At 44.4% G+C, this 21,196-nt stretch overlaps 1 protein-coding gene across 1 annotated transcript in view; it reads right to left on the reverse strand.

Moving 5' to 3' along the window:
• Window positions 1-20,985, reverse strand: part of VCAN (versican) — a 97,419-nt gene extending 76,434 nt beyond the window's left edge. Inside the window, exons 1-3 of the mRNA XM_040090914.2 lie at window positions 20,753-20,985; window positions 12,617-12,692; window positions 7,389-7,760 (exon numbers count right to left, since the gene is read on the reverse strand). Of these exons, the coding sequence (XP_039946848.1) occupies window positions 7,389-7,760; window positions 12,617-12,686 (442 nt within the window). The 5' untranslated portion in view covers window positions 12,687-12,692; window positions 20,753-20,985. The remainder of the gene's footprint in view (window positions 1-7,388; window positions 7,761-12,616; window positions 12,693-20,752) is intronic.
• Between the last annotated feature and the right edge of the window lie 211 nt (window positions 20,986-21,196).

Here is a 21,196-nt window from a genome sequence, read left to right on the forward strand (position 1 = left end):
TAAAGTGCAGGACTTTCATTGTTTCAGTTAGACAGACAGAGGGGCAAGACCCATTGTCCCAGTCTTTGCACTTTAGAACATTTGTAAAGGATTTTTTCCCTCCTTTGTCTATTTCCTCCCCAAAAGAAAAGGCAAGAAAGGAGTTGTCCAAGGAACAAATAAAGCAACTGGAAAACAGAGTGCAGCGGTATAATGTTGCCACTGAACATCTGGCAAACAAAACCAGTGTAATTACAGGAAGGAGTAGCAGCAAGAAACAGCACTCATAGGAAAGCAATTTGAAACATCCAAAATTCAATTCTGTCAGAGCAAGAGTGAACGTCTTTTTGTCATTTATCTCATATCTTAGACCAGAAAATAAAAATGTGAAGTGTTTAGCTTTTAACAAACAATGGTTTCCATGGGTAAAAGCGTGGTTCTGTGGTTACACCTCTTTGGGTTGCAGCTTTATTATATATCATGTATCACAACCCTGTGGAACTGCAGAAGAAGCTAGTTTATTAGCTCCCGGTATGGTTAATAAATTATAGTTCACTTTCGCTAGTGAGCTCACGCTGCTGCCACATGCAGTGTTGGATGCGGCAACATAAAGCCTGAATCTCAGAAGCTGCCTCACACAGCAAATACCTAAAGGGAAGAGATTGTAAAGGCAGTGCTTGTTATCCTGTTAATTTTTGTCTTCAGACCTTGGACACCGTGGTGCAGATCCCTGAAATAACCCCCACCCCACTGCCAGAGCTACCACTCAGTTCAGTTCATAGTTCAGATCCTCCCTAGCCTTAATGTAGAAGGCAATTTACATTACAAGTACACCCCGAAAATATGGGTTACAGGACTGAGCACTGTATGAAAGGAAGGAATAGGGCAGCATTTTCAGTTCTCTGCATAAATAATTCGTTTGTGTCTCACCCCCTAGGCTTTGCACTCATCTTCTGACCGCGGTCTTGTGCTTTGGCAACCTTAGAAGAGGCCCGCCTTGCCAAGTGCCTCAGGGAACTCACGGTGGGGAGGGAAAGCGCCTTTCCCCAGCCCTGCCAGGGACAGACACTGCACCGGCTCACACTTTGCTCCCCTGTGCAGGATGTTTGGGTCCATCTTCACAGCACACAGGTGGAGGGGCACAGGGACTCCTCTGAACAGCTCCAAATAATGAGAGGAGGGATCAATGCTGAGCTTCACCTGCGGTTTTATCCTTTATTACTCTACCGCCGCAGCTCCTGCATCCAGCCCGAGGCAGAACTACTCCAACCTGTACACCCAGAGGCTGCCATGCTCCAGAACCCTGCAACAGGGATACAGCACCTTGGCCAGAACATTTCCTTCCCTCTTCCTGGCATGCCTTGCATGTAGACTGCGTCTTTATCGCCCAGAAATTAATTTCCCTCTGCCATCCCTTTGATGGCCGCTTCCAATTGTGCTCTTCCCTTGCCTGGAAGGTTTTACAGGATCCACTAGGCAGGAGAGTAAAACACGAGTTGAAAAATACAGCTGCTCGTGATAATTTACACGGAAGTTCAACATCGAGAGGTGGTAAGGTTTCAAGACAGGTAAATCCGAAAGATTAGGTAAAAGCACCTCTTCAAATGCCTACTAAAGCGATTAAAGGAGAGAATAGATCAATTAGGTTGTCAGCACACCATCTCCCAGTGCTAACAGCATCACTGAGTGGCACCGTTCCCAAATCGGAAAAAACTTTCATTTATTATCATTATAATGCTTGCAGGAAAGACAAGTTTGCATAAAAATGAAAATGGGAATTACCATCTACAGCTGCCTCCCTAATTCTTGTTTCTTTCTATTAACACGATCAGTATCTTAAGCTTCGGATTAAAGCTTTACAGGCTTTAACAAGAAAACACACACACACACACACACACACACACACACACACACACACAAAAATTGGGGGAAAAATATAAGTCTTTCAGATTTGCAGCAGAATCAAATAGAAACTGAGAAAATGAAGCCCACAAAAAGAGTGAATTCCCAATATATCAGTTAGAAAAGAATAAATTGCTTCCACTTTTGGTAAAAAAATATTCATTGAGAAGCTATGACAAAAGCTAAGTAAACTAGCAGGATCCCATTTACCACTTTGATCCCTTTAAATCCAATTATATCCAAGGAGGAGAACAAAAAATCAGCTCAAATGAGTGGTTTGTTCGGGCTTCTTAATTTTGAATACATTGGATTATACATGCTCTTCTTAATTGTCCAATGTCATAGCACCACACAAAACAAATATTTCATTAAATATTCAGAAATGTTCCAGAATGAAAAGTACTGTTGTCATTTAATTTCTAGGTCAAATTTTTACAAGGCAGCTCAAATGTATTTTATAAAAGTGGTCTTCATTACAACCAGAGAGACAGAATAAATGTGGACATAGAAAGATAAAATAGTACTTTTTATAAAATCCTTTCTGGAATTCAACTCACCCAAAGTAGCTTCACCTGAAGGTTACAAGTTGAATCTAAAGGAGTCTTCTACAAACCTCCCTAATTAGTGACCTGGGATATTTAGTGCAGAGAGCTTACCTCACCCAGGAATACAGAAAAGCTGAGAGGCCAAGGACTCCCAGTGTGAGACCGTTTGAACTGTGGGCTTAGCAACACAAAGAAAGGTTAAAAGAAAACCACAAAATGGGGTAGAGAGATCAAATTACAGAATGTGACAAAGGAAGAGTCGCTTCTGAGACAAAGTGAAAATTTTGGAGGAACACGCACAGAAGGTAGAAAAGAAAACACGTGGAAGTGAAAATTATATGAAAGACTTGTTCTATGTATCCACGACTGGACTTGGATGAGCTTAGTGGGTCCATTCCTATTCAACATTCTAAGATTATTCATTCCTCTCCTTGTGAGAAGCTGAAGCATTTAACTCTCCCAAGCTGTTAAATTCATTTTGAACACAAAAAAATCCCTATCTGGGATGTCAGTGTAATTATAGCAGCAACCAGGGTGTCAGGAAAGCATTCCCCAAGATCAATAACAGGAAAGGGGGCATCCAGTGTGAGGAAAATCCCCCTCCAGTGATCTTGCAAAGCTGCCTGCCCCAAGGACAGCCCTGCAAGCATGAATAATTGGGGCACCTGGCTGCCCCAAACTTCCTGCATGGGTTAAATTAAGTGTTTCCCCCCTCTTTCTTACACCCTCACCAAGCGCAAAATGTGAAATAGTAACCCTGGTCTCAGGGGTGAAGTGTGGAGAGCACCAGGCCCCTGTGGACGGGTGTTCTCCGCTGGGTTTGGGGACATGGCTCAGCGCAGAATGTGGAGACTTGCAATGTCAGAGGAAAGCTGGATCAAGTAACCCAACATGTCATCCTCCTCCTACACTTTGCTGTGGCTTTCCCAGATCCCCAGGGCTGTGCACACAGAGCAACCCCAGCCAAAACACAACTTCGCACACTCCTAGAATTAAACAAGACAATTCAGGGTTTTTGCTTTAAGATGAGACATTTAAACAGATATTCAGATCTAAATATTTGATCTCTGTTCGATGCACACACAGTCAAGCCCTGCTTAGGAGATAAAGGATCCCATGTGAATTCACAGTGTATTGATGACGTCTCTGAGACAGAATCATTAAATGGTTTGGGATGAAAGGGACCCTAAAGGTCATCTATTTCTAAATATAAGCAGCTAATGATACCCAAGTAGCTGGCAGCCCTAATTTCTATAACCAAGGCAAAAGAAGGCCACAGAATTAAACCAATTTCCATAATCCTGTCATTCTTCAGAAAACTTTTACCTGTCAAAAAAGGATGTAGCAGTAATATGCACTGCAGAGACAAAGTCAATGTGGGATGAAACATAGCTTCCTTGTGAATGATAACTAAGATAATCAGCTGGGGTTAAGTGGTGGCTTAACCAGGAGTTAACTCATGGATAATGAAAATCTACAGACATTCAAAAAACAAATGGGAAAAATCAAATCCATACCTGTTCAGGATAGAATAACAAAAGTCTCTGTGAGGGTAATTCCATGGGAAAATACTTAAGTTTGCACTTTGATATCAGCTGCTATCATTGGAATAGGGCTCTGGGACAGCCAGATCTTTTGACTGAACAGTTTGTTGCTAATAACATATGAATCTGACTTGAGAAGTTCATTTGGCATCTAAACCAGCAAATTAAATGGATATTTGCATGCAAGTTATCAAATTTGTCTGTTGTGATAGCTCAACAGAAAAAAAATAAGTTCACAGTTACAACTTCTGTACAGTCTTGGGCTTAAGACCCAGCCATAATAAATAATTAGGCATTAGAAGTTCTTTCAGTGACTAATGCCCACTATTCAGCTTAAACTGGGGAAATTTTTACACTACTAAGAAAATTAGTCATCCTCAGAAATCCCATTTTTCATTCCAATACATTCCTTCACTGACAAATTACATTTATTTGATGCACAGTGTATTCAATAACAGTTTTTCCCAGCATACCTAAAGGAGAGAAATGACAATTACAGTAATTTTATTCAAATTAGCTCTCCCAGCTATCTATTATGTCATGAAGGTTAAATTAAGAAACAAGCAGGCCAGCTGTCTAATCTTATCTTCCTGACTTCATTGATGCTACATTATGCTTTTTGTTTGAAAGTTTAAAGTTAGGGAGTGCCCATAAAACAAATTGAGACCCTGAAAATACATAGAACAAAAGTCCTGAACTAGTTTAAAAATGCCCAAAGAAGCATAAAATAAAATAAAATTTAAAAAACAAACAAACAAACAAACAAAAACCAAACCAAAACAAAACAAAACGAAAAAAAAAAAAAAAAAACAACACCACAACCATAAATTCATCACAATGGTAAAAGAAGAATTACACCTGCTCCAGCAGAACTCTGCTGAAGAGTTTTGGCCTACTTAATTCGAGCATAAAATGAGCAGAATTTTAAGAATGGTGATAATTTTACCAGAGCTTCAGCAGCCCAGCTCCACCCAGGAGAGCTGACCAAAGCACAGTGCTGAACCAGGCTATCCCTCAGCTCTGGAATTACCTCAGCTAACATGGAAATACCTCCTTGCACCCCAGTAAAGGCTGGTGCTGCAGAATGCAAAAAGGGGGAATACAGGGGATCACATCTCTTCAAATGGTGTCCCTTTGGGGTGCAGGTTCAAAATGAAACACCAGAGATTATTTGTGTTCAGGACTAATGTGGTTTTTTTGGTTTATAAATAAAAGCTGAAATCATAAGAAACCATAAAGGATAGAGCAGAAGATTGAACAGCAACATTCACATGAGGTAATTATATGAGTCTAATAAATGCCATTTGTTTAAATAATGGAGAAAACTGAGAATGGATGGCACAGATGATGGTCTAGCAAACCAATTTTCCATTTGGATCAAGACTTAGGTTTTTCCTCTCCTGAAATTCTGACATTTAAGTAGTCATGGAAAACAACAGTTGCAGAAAGAAAATGGAGTGAAATTTTCATTGAGGTAAAATCATAAATCTAATCAGTTCAACACGTTGCAGTGTTTTTGCAGGAGCAGCAACTACAAAAGCCACAGTATCACCATAAATCAGCTGATATTTTATTGTCATAAACTTCTGCTGCTCGGGGATATAGATATGTAGTCAAGGGAACACTTGAAAAGGGGTGAGGAGTTCCAGGTACACTAGTTATGAAAAGTAATGTTCAAACCAGGATTTCTTTTGCTTTTGTTATTAGGACAGTGTATGAAGTTATGCAGGCATTAATGGCTACGCTGATTTATTGTATTTCCAAATTAAGGCCACACCTTCAAATCCTTTTGTCAAATCAATGCCAACAGACTGTTCACATTAGGTTAGGCATACTGGAAGAACAATATATTATTAAGCTCACTAAAAAAGCCTTAGCCAAAGCCATGATTTTCAGCAGCAGATATTAATGTTTGTTTTGGGATTCATCCACCTGAGTAAATACTGAACTTCCAAAAAACACCGAGCTGCAAAGAGTGTGCAAGGCAGGGCCCAAAGCAAGGCTCCTATTAGGAGATCCATCCACACAGCTTAGTGTTGTTCTAAGCACAGGCAGAAACCTGGGTCCAGAACTTGCGTGTGCACAGCACAGAGCCTGGGTTAATGCCCTGCCTTTCAGCACTGTCTATTAGCTCGGGCTCAGTGCCAGCCCAACAGAGCTCTGAGGCAGCCTCTGTGCCATGCTCCATGAGCAGGCTCCGAGGGGAAAAACACCTACACATCACATGCTCCTTTGGCCACTCACTCTTTTGTTTTGCTTAAACCCATTGAACACTCCAGGCTGCGGCAGAAGGGCCAGAAAGATGGGAAAGGCCCAGGGGGTGTTGGTGACCGCAGATGGACATGAGCCCAGAGGTGCCCAGGGGGACAAAAGGCCAATAGCCCGTGGGCTGTCCCAGCCACAGGGCAGTGACTGTTCCTGTGCTGGCACTGCTAAAGGACCACCTTGTATCCTGGGGGCAGCTCTGGGCCATTCACAAAAAGAAATTGATGGGTTGAAGCATTTCTGGGGAAGGGAATAGAGCTGGGCAAGGGTCTGGAGCCCCAGGAGCAGCTGAGGGAGCTGGAAAGGGGCTCAGCCTGGAGAAAAGGAGGCTCAGGGGGGACCCTGTGGCTCTGCACAGCTTCCTGACAGGAGGGGATAGCCAGGGGGGCTCTGCTCCCGGGGAACAGGGACAGGAGAAGAGGGAACAGCATTAAACTGTGCCAGGGGAGGGTTAGGTTGGACATTAGGAAATAGAATTTCACTGAAAGTGTGGTCAGACATTGGAATACATTCCCAGGGAGGTGGTGGGTGTCATCATCACTGGGAGAGTTCCAAAAATATTTGAGTGTGGCATTGGATGTCCTGGATTAGTAGTGAACATGGCTGTGCTGGGTTAATGCTTGGACTTGATAATCTTAGATGTCTTCTCCAACATCAACAGTTCTGAAACTCCTGTCTCTTCTGTCTTCCAACACATAGACTTCTCCCTCTCAAAATTTTGGAGGCTATTTCCTAATAGAGATGACAAGCAAACTGTTATCACTGCCTGCCACACATTTAGCAAACACCTCCCTACTTCTTTTCTTGCAGCTTCTCCGAGGTGAGTTTTTCTTCTGCCCATCAAAAATTAATTAGTGGGCAAAAAGAAGCACTTCCTTCATGTTTGATGCTCCTTTCCCAGAAAGAGTTGCTACCACTTTTGGTGGTGTTGTTTGAGACATCAAGACAAGCCAACCAAAGCTTCAGTTTTCATCCTGAGTTTTCATCCTTTCCATCATAAGTTACTTCTTTTCACCCTGATCAAAGGGCAAATTTCTAGAGACATTCCTTTAAATCTTCTCTAATTTTTATTTTAATTTAATTTTAAATTATTAAGTTTTGCTGCTTTAACTGGAATCACTGTTGGCTACAAATGAAATACACAGATCCTTACCCTCAACAGCCAGAGAGACGATGCCCTGTGTGTCCTCAACTCCGTACATGACATCGCAGCGATAGACCCCAGCATCACTGGCACGCAGCTTGGAGAAGGTCAGCGAGGCGTCCCCGGTCTCCTCCGAATGGCTAGGGACAGACACCCTGTCCTTGTAGCTCTGGCCTATTTTGATGTTGCCATTTTGGGCCACCAGGACCGTGGTTTCCTTGGCATCCTTCCCACTTTTGTCCAGTTCTACCTTGGACCATTTGATCCGGAGGTACTCGGCGGCGTAGCTGGAGGATATGGTGGGTGTGGTTGAAAAGAAGCATGGCAGGACTGAAGTTCCAGAGAGAGATCCCTTGACCAAGGTTTTTTTTTCTGCTTTAACTAGAAAAAGGGGAGAGAGAAAAGAGAGAGAAAGGAGAAATCACATTAGTGTAACAGCAAAATCAGAAACAGATATATTTCACTGTTAATTAATGATTCACTAATGCAAAGCCTGAAATCCATGAATATTAGTTGATTTGTAACAGGGCTGGGGAGTATAAGCTGAAAAAGAGTTTGTATCAATCTTGGTACACATTGGGCTGATGACTGAGCACGTTTCTCTTTGAGAAAATTTAATTCTGACTTATTTTCTCCATTTAATATGGTCACCAAATAATTAAACTTCGGAAACTGGTCTGAAATTTTAGGTTACAGATGAACTGTAAGAGCTGTTTCTTCAATTCACAGAAGGAAGACCACTGATGGAAAAATGATGCGTTACCTCTCTGGCCAAAACTCTGAATGCAGGGAAGCTGCTGGAGTTCACACCTTACCTCGCCTCACAGCAGCTGTTACTGACCTCAGAAGGAAGCACAGCCCATGGCTTTGCACCCTTGTCACCCCTGACCCCAGCGTTCTCTCAGGGGTTAATTATTTTTATTGCACACATGTTGAAACAAAAGCCTTTCCAGTGAGAGTCTCACAAATAGTCACCCTTTCAAAGTTGTTTCCTTATAGCCTCAGGGCCTTTAACACATCGCAGAAATGAAATATTTCAGGATGTAAAAGCAAAGGAGGAAGTAAAGCACACAGAAAGTCCCTACTTGGTTTAGACTTGACATGATCAGGACTTTTATCATTTTTTATGTCATCTCCAGCTGCAAACATTTCACAGTGAAATGCTTCCATCTGACAATATCCCGAGGGCGAAGTAGACTACTGTTCATCCAAGCTGCACACTGCAACTGAAGAGAGGGATTCTGATGGATTTACCTTTTTTATGTGATGTTATTTCATCACCCATAATGGCTTAATGAAGATTAAAAGCTGATGCACAACAGTAACTGTTTTACCTCTTTCACAGTCTTTCACTAACATTTTTGAAAGGTAGAACATGGTCACCATTATTTTAAAGGGAGCTAGGATTCATAAAGTTCAGAAATATAGTAACAATAGCCATCGACAGGGTGATACATGAAACAGGAGACATCAGCACATGAAAATTACCTGTTTCTCTACAATAAAAAATAAAATTTCTCCATAAAGAGTAGAAGATTGGATGATGGAATGGAAGGGTGAGCAGATGGAGAGAATTAAAGAAGAGGAGCAAAAAGGGAAGAGGGAAAAAAAAAAAAAAAAAAAAAAAAAAAAAAAAGGAGGGGGGGGAAAAAAGGAAAAAAGAAAAAGAAAACAGAAAAAAATGGGAGGGGAGAAAGAAGTAAAAAGGAAAGTTGCTCATTAACCTGATTACTTTTAGCAGAGACAGATGGTTTTCCACAAGACAAAGTCAGTCTTAATGGTATTATTGAAACAAGTTCAGTACAAGGGTTATTAGTCAGAAAAAGAGAAAAATGGACTGACAAGTAAGACACAGAATTCTGAATGGAAGTTGCCAGTCCTTCCCATCCATGCCTACCAAACTATAATTCCTTGGGTACACAATTCAGGATGGCAGTATCAAAACTGATGAAACCAGAGATCTTTTATTTCACATTTATTTTGTTGAAACTTCACAGAGTTATAGTGCTTAGAGATAAAGAAACAGAATGGATTCTCAGTTGTATCAGTTGTGATGGAATTACTGCCAAATTGCACAGGTGGGAGATTAAAATCAGTCTCAAAATATTTAGAACTTATTATGATCTCTTGTCATCTATACATCTTACGGGAACTTTCTTCTTAAATGAAGAATGACTAAATTATAATTATACTGACTGACAGAATTTTAATAAACTTTTTAAGAACATTGTTTCTGATTATGAGTGACCTGGAATATCAGTGCTGAACCCTGAGGAAATTTCCTCCTTTTAAAATTCATGTCTTCACATCAGCCAGCTAGAAGCCTTGGTAAACAACACATAGCATCCTGATACACAAACTATATCCTGCCTGAGCGCTACTTCCCAGAACAGAAGATTCTGTGTAGCTGCAGTTCTGTCCAACTTTAGAAAGCATTAATAAAGTGCGATAACACTTTATAAAAACCTACTTTTTGTGGTGAGAGGAGGGAAGAAGGAGGAGAAGACAAGAAGGAGGAGGAGGAGGAGGAAGAGGAGGAGGAGGAAGAGGAAGAGGAGATGGAAGAAAAGGAGAAGGAGAAAGGAGGAGGAGAAAGTTCTTCCCTACAGAAAAATAACATGGCTGACATAACATCTGAAAAACAATATTAAATGTTTTTCCTGCACAGTTCCAAAAAGCTTGATTTCTTGCAGAAGTCCAAATTAGTTAGTCTAGCAGAATTTACTGAACAATGCAGAAGCTGTCAGTATCTTATAGTAATCCATACAACCTTTTTTTTTCCCTTTAGCATTTTTGCTAAGCTTATATTCCATGTCTGACCCTATCAATGGGATGTGATAGGCCAATGACACATCACTGGATGTCTTCCTTTTGAGGTGGGAAGAAAGGAATTCTTGCTTGAGAACAAAGTCTATTTCTCCAAATTGTGTAGGCTTGTTCTGTGGTAAATGTTACAAAATTATTAAAGTAGGAGTCTAGATAGTTTTTAAAAAGGACAGACTTCTGCCCTTCTCTATCACATTAACCACAATGACCAGGCCAGTAGGTCTGCAGTGGACAAGCAGTCTGAATAAAAGAGTGACCTGCATGGTGTGACATTGCTTAGAGGAGTGAATTTGCCACATAATTGAGTTTAACTGAACAGAATGTTGCTACTGACTATGCAGACAAATCCCACATGCTGAAAGAATAAATATTCTATTTATTTTTAGCTAAATATGTGAGAAAAAAAAAAAAAAGAAAAATGTTGCATCTCATTTTTCAGTTCATCAACAACCCACTGGGACATATGATAAATTGCCCTGTCTAGCAGCAGAAAGAGAAAGGATCAGTGAGATTGCATGTTTGGTCAATCCAGCTACTAGCATTGAGCCTAAGAGAAGCTTTTCTATTTACCGCAATTCTTTTTGTGAAGAAAATAATGAATTAAAATGAGTTTAACTTATAGGAAACACTGACAGGTAATGGGCTGAAACCAAACAAAAACATTCCCTGAGTCCTTTACCAGGTGGTTTGTGGTCTGAGCAAGCAGAATAAGAGAAGGACACACAGAGTAAAGAACTACTTTTATAGCCTGCAAGACACTCACAAGGAGCCAGGCAAAAGTAAATCTCTCTAATGTTGCACAACTCAACATTATGCCACAAATGGCCACCCAAATCAAGTAGGAAAAACTCCTACCACGAGGAGTTTTAACCACGAGGTTCAGCTTGTAAACCACATAGTGATAAGTAGGGAATAGGTGTTTCACAAAAGATTTAAAGGCTTCAATTTTAAATCCAAACTAAGGATGTAAAAAGAAGAGGTTGAAACCTAGGATGTCTGTCCTTCAGAATGCTGATACATATTTTCTTGTTAGAGTACTTAAAAAAAAAAAAAAGCCATACTAATAAAGACTGTGTGTAGTTTTCTAACACTCATCCTCAAAAGTATTATTGCACAAACTGACTTTTTTACAAAAGGTAAGGGTATGAGTTGATCCCACAGATTCTTTGGGATGAATTAGATCAATCCATGGAAAAGGAAAATCTTTTCACCCTTGTCCTCCTCACCATGGCCATAGTTTGAAAATGGTTAAGACTCTGTAGGGCAAAAGAATGGCCCCCAGCTTAAAAAGGAAACCCCACAAAGTTCACAGTGTGTTCTAGGAACATCAGGGTCCTTCTGAATTTCTTCAATAAAAATTGGGCAGATAAGGATGGGTTACCACCTTATCTACATTCCAAAGAATGGGACATTCATAAAAAAAACCTCCAAAGTACCAAAAATTCCACTCTGAAGATAAGATGAGCTATTTAAAATGTAATAAAATGTGAAGTAAGAGAGAGGACACGTAAAGATGACATCCCACATTCTATAACTCCAAGGATCTATGCGATTTCTCCCCACATACAGTGCTACCCTCACAGTCCCCATATCCCTGTATACTGAATTTGTGCAAGGCAGTGAGTCAGGTCTGTGGTCAGATCCAGACCTTTCTTTCTTATATCCAATCTAAATCTGTTTGTTGAGGTTTTGTTTGTTTGTTTGTTTGGGGGTTGGGGGGGGGGGGGGTTTGTTTGCTTGTTTTGTTTCTTTGTTTGGGGTTTTTTGTTTGGTTTTTTACTTGGTTCTGCTAATGAACCAGTCCTTTTCTTTATCATTCAGGGCTACCTAAAGATGTTACTAGCAAGTGTTCCAGCTAGGTGGAAAAAAATGTGGTAAATTTGATTTTCCCAAAGGCTACAATCAGTTTGAGGAGTTCCTGGAAAGAAGGGAGAAAGAAAATAAAGAAAAATCTTGCTTTGAGACTTGAGAAAGCTGCTTTCCCAATTTTGTGAGTCTGCAGCAGCTGTTGGGATATTTTCCTTACTGAAGGCCTGATCTAAACTTTCAAATAACCATGGCAACCACACACTGATACATACTTCAGTTCTAGCATGTAATCACCAAGAGAGGTAGTAAGGCCTCCTTCCTTTCCACCCAAACCTGCAGCTGCCCTAACACCTCTTTGCTCCAGACCCCAGCAGCCAAGGGACCTGCCCCAGCTTAGCTCATGGCAACCCAAGCACAACAGATTTAAATCATTAACACCTTGAGGAGGACACAGAAACAAAAGTAGTGACATGATGCATCATGGCAGAGGCAAAGAAATTAAATTTCCTGAGTTTTGACTGTTTCCTCAGTCCTGTGAGATGCTCTACCAATTAGACCACTAAATTAATTTTAATTAAATGTTCTATGTACAGAAGACTTACCTTTAGGTAGCATATATGTTATAACTAACGTAGAGCACATCCATAAGATACTTTTTATACTTAACAACATCTTGACCTAGGAATGAAGAACAAAGGAGCAAGTGGTTATTATTGCACTTATTGTCCTTAGCAAAGGTTGTAACTCAGCACATCAATATTTGTCACTGGTATCAGAAGCAGTCCTTCCTACTTTCAGGGCACCTTCATCTAACAATTTATGGTGGAAATTGGTTATAATGACCACAAGCCTCTATGGAATACAGATTTATGATGGGTTTCAGGTTGTTGAATCCTGAGCAATTCTCTGACATGTCAGTTCCCTTTGGATTCCCTTCTCACCTTCCTTTTCACCTTCCAAGAGCTGGAAAGCCCTTCACATGTATCATATGTACGCAATAATAAATTGCACATTCACAACATTATTTCTCAGTTTTCATTTCAGTTCATAGTTACATGTTGAACCTGTAAATATCCCCAAAGTTACAAAAGTATTGCAAGATGCACAAACACCAACAACTACAAAGGGATTACAAATAGGCCCTCATCCATATAGTTACACATATATGCTATGAACAACCCGACGTAAGAAATTACTTTCAGCAGCAGCTTGTCAAAACACCAACAAATTTTTATCATGACCTTGATTTTCCTGATATTGCTGCAAAATCTGCTACCTGAGCTCTTCACTTGGACAAGTAACCAAGTTTACAGGTCTTTCCTGTTCAAGAGAGCTTGCAGTTGAACTGCCTTAAAAATTAATGAAGCAGAAATTTAATAGATATGTACATGTCTGTGTTATAACAAAGGAACCTGCACTGAACACATGTACAATTTAAAACTCCATTTTTAAAAACTCCACAGACTTCACTGAACATGACAGCAAAGACACACAGAGAGGCAACTTCAGAAAACTCCTGGTGACGTGTTCAACCTCAGGACAGTTCCCTCCACAGCTCACAGCTGCAGCCCAAACTCCGCATGAGTCTGTGTGAACTGGCAGACATCCTGTAACGTCTGAGTAGCACGGGAAAGGCGCAAAACATCTCCAACCAAGCCCTTCCAGCGAGGCAAGTTAAAAATTCCCGTCCAACAGGGATGAAAACCCCAGAGCCTTTCATTCCCTGTATATGGATGGCCAGACCCAGCTGGTTGCACTGCGAAACATTTGCTACAACCTATTCCCTGGGCGTGGAGGGAGAAATGCAGCTGCTTTCCACAGAGCAGGCTGCACGCTGCCAAGGACGCCCCATCTCTGTTGCAGCCATTCAGGACAGCTGAGTGTAGAGAGTGATATCACTTATTTTGCAACATGAACTTCATGGAATTTGCACTTTTCTCAACTGAGTCCAAAACTAGAACGAGGACTTCATTCAGTTTAAGACTTACATGCCATAAAACTTCTTCTGAAGACCCTGACCTACCCCCAAATACCACTCAGCCAGACTTTTATGTCTTCCTACATTTACACAAGCCAAGCTGCATGCGAAGAAAACAAAAGTGACTATTTATTAGCTAACTTTAAAATTCTATACTGTGCCCTGGTGCAAACTCCCTGTTGAAGGTTGTTATGAGCAAGGAGGTTGCACAAGATCAGAGCGGCAGACATCAAATCCTTTGAATGCAATAGACCAGCTCTGGAATACAGTCACATGCTTGCTTAGATAAACACTTAAATGATCCTCATTACTACACAACAACTGAAAGAAAAAGTGATGTCAGTCTGAGCATACAGATGTGCAGAAGGAGCTTCAAGCAACCCTTGTGTCCCAAAAATGCTGGAAGCCTCAAGCACAAAAACCATTGCAGTGAAATTACGACAGTAACACAAGAGCTCTGATGAGAGTTTGAAAAGAAGACTGACTGAATTCTCCACCTTCCAAGGTGCTGAGTGAAGGACCTGCCTGCAAGACAAAGTTCTGGTTCTTGTGAGAGCTAAGTTGCTCCAGAAATTTTGAGATATTCTGCCCACATGTGCTCCCATGCGTCATACACTGGCCACATCCACAGCGAAGCCAAGGTCCAGAACAGAATGTTTATAAGTTTAGCTCTCCATGTTTACCCATAAGTTTTATCTCCCTCCTTCCCCTTAAGGCAACCTTGCCTTTTGGAACCAGCATCAAAAGAATCAAAGAAACTGGACAAGAAAAAGAACAAAGTGTTTTCTTTTTCACGTCAATGGTGGTGTTGCACCTCAATGGGGCTGGTTACGTTTTGCAGCCACCACCTGGCTCACTTCCCTGGCTCTGACCTGGTGTACCTGGGTGCCTGGCTTGTGCCAGTGGAAGTCTGTTGCCCTTGGAAGCTCATTGCAATTGCTGTTATAACACCACTGTTTCCATGTTTAGTAAGAACACAAACCTTGCTGCTATGCTTCCAGTCGCCCAACAGAACATGCACAGCCACAGGGACAAAAAGGCAACCGTGGAGGGGGAATTTTCAAGGTATCCATGGGAACAGAAGAGGGCATTCCTGGCTGTGATGGCTCCTGGCCTTTCACCCATTAGGGCAGGAATTACACCTGCTGCACCAAGGGCTTGGATAGCTCCAAAAAAATCACACTGTTTGAGCACAAAGCTTAATATGAGACACTAGCCAAAAATCTTTATTTCACTCTTGGAAAACCACCTCTTAAATTTTTATAAATCTTCTTTATCCTGAAATGCTCGCTTAAGCAATGAAAAACCCTGGAAGAATGGTCTGATTTTCAGCCCTTAGGGTCAGTCAGGATTGTGACCCCCACACAACCCTCCACACCTTATGGTTTTCATGCTCCAGGCCTTGGTGTGTTCCCATGAACACTCCTGGGTTACCGAGTGCTGCTCCACTCCAGCTGCCAAAATTAAACGTGCAATTACCCCTGCCATCCTCTCCAAACACGCAGACCATAACAGTGGCATCTTGCTCAGCCCCACAGGGCAGCCTGACTTAGGAGGAGACAGAGCTCTGCAGACCTGGTGCCAAAAATCCTCCTCAGGACACAGAGGTGAGAGAGAGGTTGCTGATTACACCTCACCCTGATTCCTGCTCACATTTCCACGCTCTTGGATGTGACTGCTCCTGCCTCCTGCCCTTCTGCTGGCAGAGGCTGCAACCTCTCTTGTAGCCTTCAGAGCCAAATCCCTGCTCTAAAACAGGTTTGTGTTTCCCATTCCCACACTCTGTGCTTCACAGGAGTCTGCTGTACTGCCCCTAAATCCACTACAATTAGCCAAAATCCATCTAACTATATCTTTTTCCACAAGGTTTTTTTTTTTTCCCCTTGGTGTCACTACAACCATAGTAAAAGAAATCCATAACACAACGGACACAGTGAGCAAATCTTGCCAACTCAAGCTGCAAGACTTGAGTAAGTGTTTAATTTCCACCTTCTGCTAAAAAAGTACCTCACTTGACGTGACCAAACTTGGGTTGCACGTTGGCTGGTTTCCAGCTGGGTTGATCCATTTTATTAGGAGCTACTACAGGCAAATAGATCTACAGTAGGAATTTGTGTTACATTTCTAAATGGGATGCAAGCTGAGTGCAGCATCTTTTAACCAAGAGATGCCAAAGTCCTGGACAAATGTCACATCTTTAAAAACTAGCAGTAGGGGTTCTCTCTGTGGGGAAAGAGCACAGCTCCTAATTTTGCAGGCATTGCTACCTTCCCTTACTACAGCAAAAACTCACATGAGCAGTAAACTTGTGGACCAGTTTCAAGCTTATGTTTAGTTTGCAGTGTAAGCTTGATCTCACACCAATGCTATTTTAATTTAACCAGATGGGAGAACATCATGTCTCTCTTTCTGTTTAAAACTCCAGGTTCAGAAAGTGAAGTGTCCTGGTGTGGAAGAGACTAAAGATTACCATCCAAAAATACTCCCAGTTTCTCTGAAGACAATTTCTCTCTGAGACAATGAGGAATTAGCCATTTTCATAGAGGTAGCAATGTCTCTAAAGCCTGCAACTTCTCAGGTCACGCTGAAATTGGTCCTGCACATGTTCTACAGCTGCATTGAGAAATCTGGATATGTTTCTTAAATATTTAAAAAGCAGCCTCTGCCCATCTGACCCTCATAGTGAAAGTCAGAATGACATAAAAGATTAAGAGAAAAAAAGGAAAGGGGGGGAAAAAAAAAAAAAAAGTGGGACCTGATAGAACCTGGCACTAGAGAAGGGAGGCTGCTCATTGTAATGGGTAAAACAGTAAATTACAGTTTCCAGTGGAACCCCAACAAGCTGGAAATTACCAATCCCAGGCATAGCACATCCCTTGCTACCTTCCAAACTCTGAAAACTTCACAGGTGCCATCCTTCCTCAAATTCTGTGCTTTCTTTTACTTCTGCAGTCTTGGTACTGTTAATTGCTGACATGTATCCACCTCACCATCAGTGCTGCCTACTTAACTTTGCCAGCTTCACCACCTTTCTGCCGCATGATTAATTAGCCCACTGTGCCAATACATGGCACATCAGCCTGCATCCGATTCATCAGGGCCCCTGCTTGGCCCATTATCCCTTGGAAAGGCCCTCCCAAGGCCGCAGAGATCTTTGGGGTGTCTGCGTCATCCCTGCCTCATCACCTCCAGCAGCTGTGGGGGAAACTCCTCCAGACTGAGCCCTTGCGGTGCTGCCTGCAAGCTGGAGCACAGACAGAAGTAATGACCAGAGCACAGCATGTTCTGGAGCTCCTGGCTTCAGCAGCTGCTGCCTCAGGACATCCCTCACAGCTCCATGCTTTAATGCCAAGAGCAGCTCCAGGCTCTGGGACAGCCACGCAGAGACACAGTGGCAAACTGCCAGAGGCAGCGCGTGGAGGAGCAATGAGCACACCACGCTTCTTTTGCATCCCTCCAGCTCCACCTTTCCGCTCCTGCCTTCCAGATACATTGAATAGCCCAAGCTGGACACTCACAGATCACCAAGTCCAGCTCCTGGCCCTGCACAGGACACTCTGACAATTCTACCCTGTCATGGAAAGCATTCGCCGAGTGCACCTTGACCTCTGCCAGGATTGGTGCCCTGATGAGCTTGTTCCAGGAGAACTGAGAGCCTCTCCTGCCCACGTCTCTCAAGCACCCGCACTGGTGAAGGGAGGAAGAGGTCGAAAAGAGGTGAAGGTGTTACTCATGGCGCACATAGGTGCACTGCCATCATGGGGTTAGGCACCAGGACCCGCTGTGGGCTCAAACAGGGGTTCCTCAGCACCTCTTGGGGTTCACCCACTGCCACTACTGGGCACAAGGGTGTCTGTGGGTGCCCTCACCTCACTTTGCCATCCCCAGAGCCCTGGCACCACCTCACACCTCGAGTACAGGTACTGAGGGTTGCCCAGAGCTGGAAACATGACAATCCCACCCTGCTGTCCAGCGCTGCCCATCGAGCACTGCCTGCTCCTGTGCCACAGAATCACAGACTCACAGAATGGTTTGGGTTGGAAGGGGCCTCAAATATCACCCAGTGTCACACCCTGCCACGGGCAGGGACACCTTCCACTGTCCCAGCCTGCTCCAAGCCCCAGTGTCCAGCCTGGCCTTGGACACTGCCAGGGATCCAGGGGCAGCCACAGCTTCTCTGGGCACCCTGTGCCAGGGCCTGCCCACCCTCACAGGGAACAATTCCTTCCCCACATCCCATCCATCCCTGCCCTCTGGCACTGGGAAGCCATTCCCCGTGTCCTGTCCCTCCAGCCCTTGTCCATTGTCTCTCTCCATCTTTCCTGCAGCCCCTTCAGGCACCGCAAGGCCACACTGAGGTCACCCCAAAGCTTCCCCTGTCCGGGCTGAACAATGCCAGCTCTCGCAGCCTTTCCTCCCAGCAGAGCTGCTCCATCCCTCTGCTCATCCTGGAGCCTCCTCGGGACCCACTACTTGCGCAGAGAACTCCCAGGGTTGGATGGGGAGTGCGACAAACAGCGGCTACAGGGGCTTTTCTCAAGGAGGCCTTGGGTATTTAAAATTATTTTATTACAGCGGTGATCTGGGGGAGTTTGGCCTTTTTTTTCCCCTCACGCTGACGTACCCGGAGCCCTCTGGCGGGAAACCGGCGGCAGCGGGGGCTGCCATGCCGCCGCTCGCCGCCAGGGGGCGCTGGGAGCCCGCCGCGCCCGCCCCGTTCCTCGACAGCGGCCGCGCCTCTGGGCCGGGACCAGGCCCACGACCACAAACCGGGACCGAGCCCGAGGCCCCACGACGGTGACGAGCCCGAGGCCCCAAAACCAGGACGAAACCTGCGGGCCCCCGGCGGACACGCGACACACAGGCTCCCCGCCCAAAGCCCAGCCCTGGCATCGCCTCCCCCCGCCCCGGCAGCGCGGGACCGCGCCCGCCCGTCCCGGGCTCGCCCCGCCGGGACTCGCTCGCTCCTTGTGGGGGAGGAAACTTCCCCTTTCGCTCAGACCGAAAGGCGAAAAAAAAAAAAAAAAAAAATTAAAAAAGCGAGGAAATAAGGGCAATCCCTGAAGCCACCCAACATTTACGTCTCCCATCCTGGGATGTGTTTTTGGGTTTTTGTTTTTTCTTTTTGAAGAGCGTTTCAACTCTCAAGACTCAATTAAAAAAAAAAAAAAAAAAAAAAAAAAAAAAAAAAAAAAAAAAAACCACCAAAAACGGGGGCGGGGGAAGATGGAGTGAGAAAGAGAAAAAAGAGGGAAAGGGGAAGGAAAGGGAAAGAAAGGAAAGGGAGGAAAAGGGGAGGGACAGGGTAAAAACGGGGGAAGGTGGAAAAAACGTGGGGAAAGGGAAGAAAGCGAAGGGGGAAGAAACGAGAAGAAGGGGGGAAAAAAGGGGAGTAACGAGGGAAGGAGAAGGGGAAAACCGGGAAAAAGAAGGCAAGGAGGAAGGAGGGCGAAAGAGGAAGAAGGGAAAGAAGGAAGAAAAGAGAAAGAAAGAGAATCGGGGAAAGCAAGAAAAAACGAGGAAGCGGATGATAAAAAGGGAGAAGGGGAAAAGAGAGAGAGAGAGGGAAAAAAAAAAAAAAAAAAAAAAAAAAAAAAGCCACTGGGGCTTAATCCCGAGAGCCGGTGCAGGGAGGAAGGGAGAGGGGGTGGCCGGGAGGACGTGACCAGGGGGACAATGAGGGCCGGCCCCGGCCCCCGCCCGCCGCCCCTTTGTGTGGGGACGGTGCCGGGGGCCGGCGGAGGCTGCCCGCGGTCCCGCTGCCGTCCCCGCGCACACCCCTGCTCCTTCCCGCCGTCGGAACTAACTGCCTGCTTGCCCTCCACCGTGCTATCACTTTTCCTTTGTAACACAAAGGCAAAATCCCGGGCAGCGGAAGGGGAAGGCAAAGCCCGTGCCCCAGAAACTGGACGTGGGTGTAAGAGGGGGCGTTTTGCTCCACTGACCTCGCGATCCTCCTCACCCACCGCCCCCCTTTCCGCAGAGAAAATGTGGTTCGGGGCACCCTGCTCTCCGCTCCTCTGGAGAGAAGATGCTGAGCACCTCAGAGCCGCTCTGCCCTGCGAGCAGCTTTCCAGGAACATCAGGAGAAGGAATTTGTGGGGGAAAAAAAAAAAAAAAAAAAAAAAAAAAAAGGATGTGGGGAGCATACAGGAGTGGAGGACACAGAGCACACCCTTTTCCTAGCGCCAGGATACTGGTGGCCGAGGAGAAAGGTCTGTTCTCATCGCTCCTGCCACACGGGCGCTTTGTATACTTAACACCCGTAAGGACCAGCTTCCTCTCGTCTCCCTCCGGAGCCTCGTCGCACGCCAAGGTGCGGCTCTACCTTCCCAGCCATCCCAACCACCAGCACCGAACAATTCTGTCAGTGCTCCCACCCCAAAGTGTTCCATTCCCTAGTTTTCTTTGTTCTCCTCTTTGCACTTTTTTTTTTTGTTGTTTGTTTGGGGGTTTTTTTGGGGGGGGTCCCCCGAGCATCCCTCCTTCTCCTCTTTCCCTGGCGTGTCGTTGAACTTACCCTAGGTTGTTTAAATTCGCCAATCATCGCTATTTCCTCCCTCTTAAGATTTGCAGTTCAAACTCTTTGTTGGTATAAGCAATAAAACAATTGTTTTAAATCTTAGACTAGGTGTTTGCTGGCGGTCATATACATACATACATACATACATACATACATACATATATATATGTAAAAGGAGGAGGGGGGAGGAAAAAAAAACCACTAAAAAGCAACCCGCAATAAAAGAGTTACAGTTACCTTAAAAGGTAGCGTATCGCAGAGATCTCAAAAAATCACAACGTGGTGGCTGGGCTAGTCCAGAGATCCCAGTGGCCGCATGAAAGAGTAAATCCCCTCGTTGGTGCTGGAAGGAGTCGGTGGTTCCGGGGTCTCCCCTTGTGCCGGAGCTCGGTCTCTCCTCCTTCGCTCGGTTCCCGCCGGCGAGCACCTGACTCTCCGAGCCGCGGAGCCGGGACCGAGCTGTGGGCAAAGGGAGCGAGCCTGCAAGTTCAAATGCGAGCCTCAGCCACCCATCATTATTATATCGTTGTACCGTCAGCGCTGCAGAGGAGGGGCGCTGGCTCGGGGAGAGGAGGGTTCACAAGCTCTGCGAGAGCCTCCTTGCAATTTCCAAAGCTCCCGCAGCTGCTGGGCGCAGGAGAGCCCCCAGCGCCTGCCTCCGCGGAGCGGGGCCCCCCCGCC

The sequence above is a fragment of the Hirundo rustica genome, chromosome Z, assembly GCF_015227805.2.
Source record: "Hirundo rustica isolate bHirRus1 chromosome Z, bHirRus1.pri.v3, whole genome shotgun sequence".
NCBI lineage: Eukaryota > Metazoa > Chordata > Aves > Passeriformes > Hirundinidae > Hirundo > Hirundo rustica.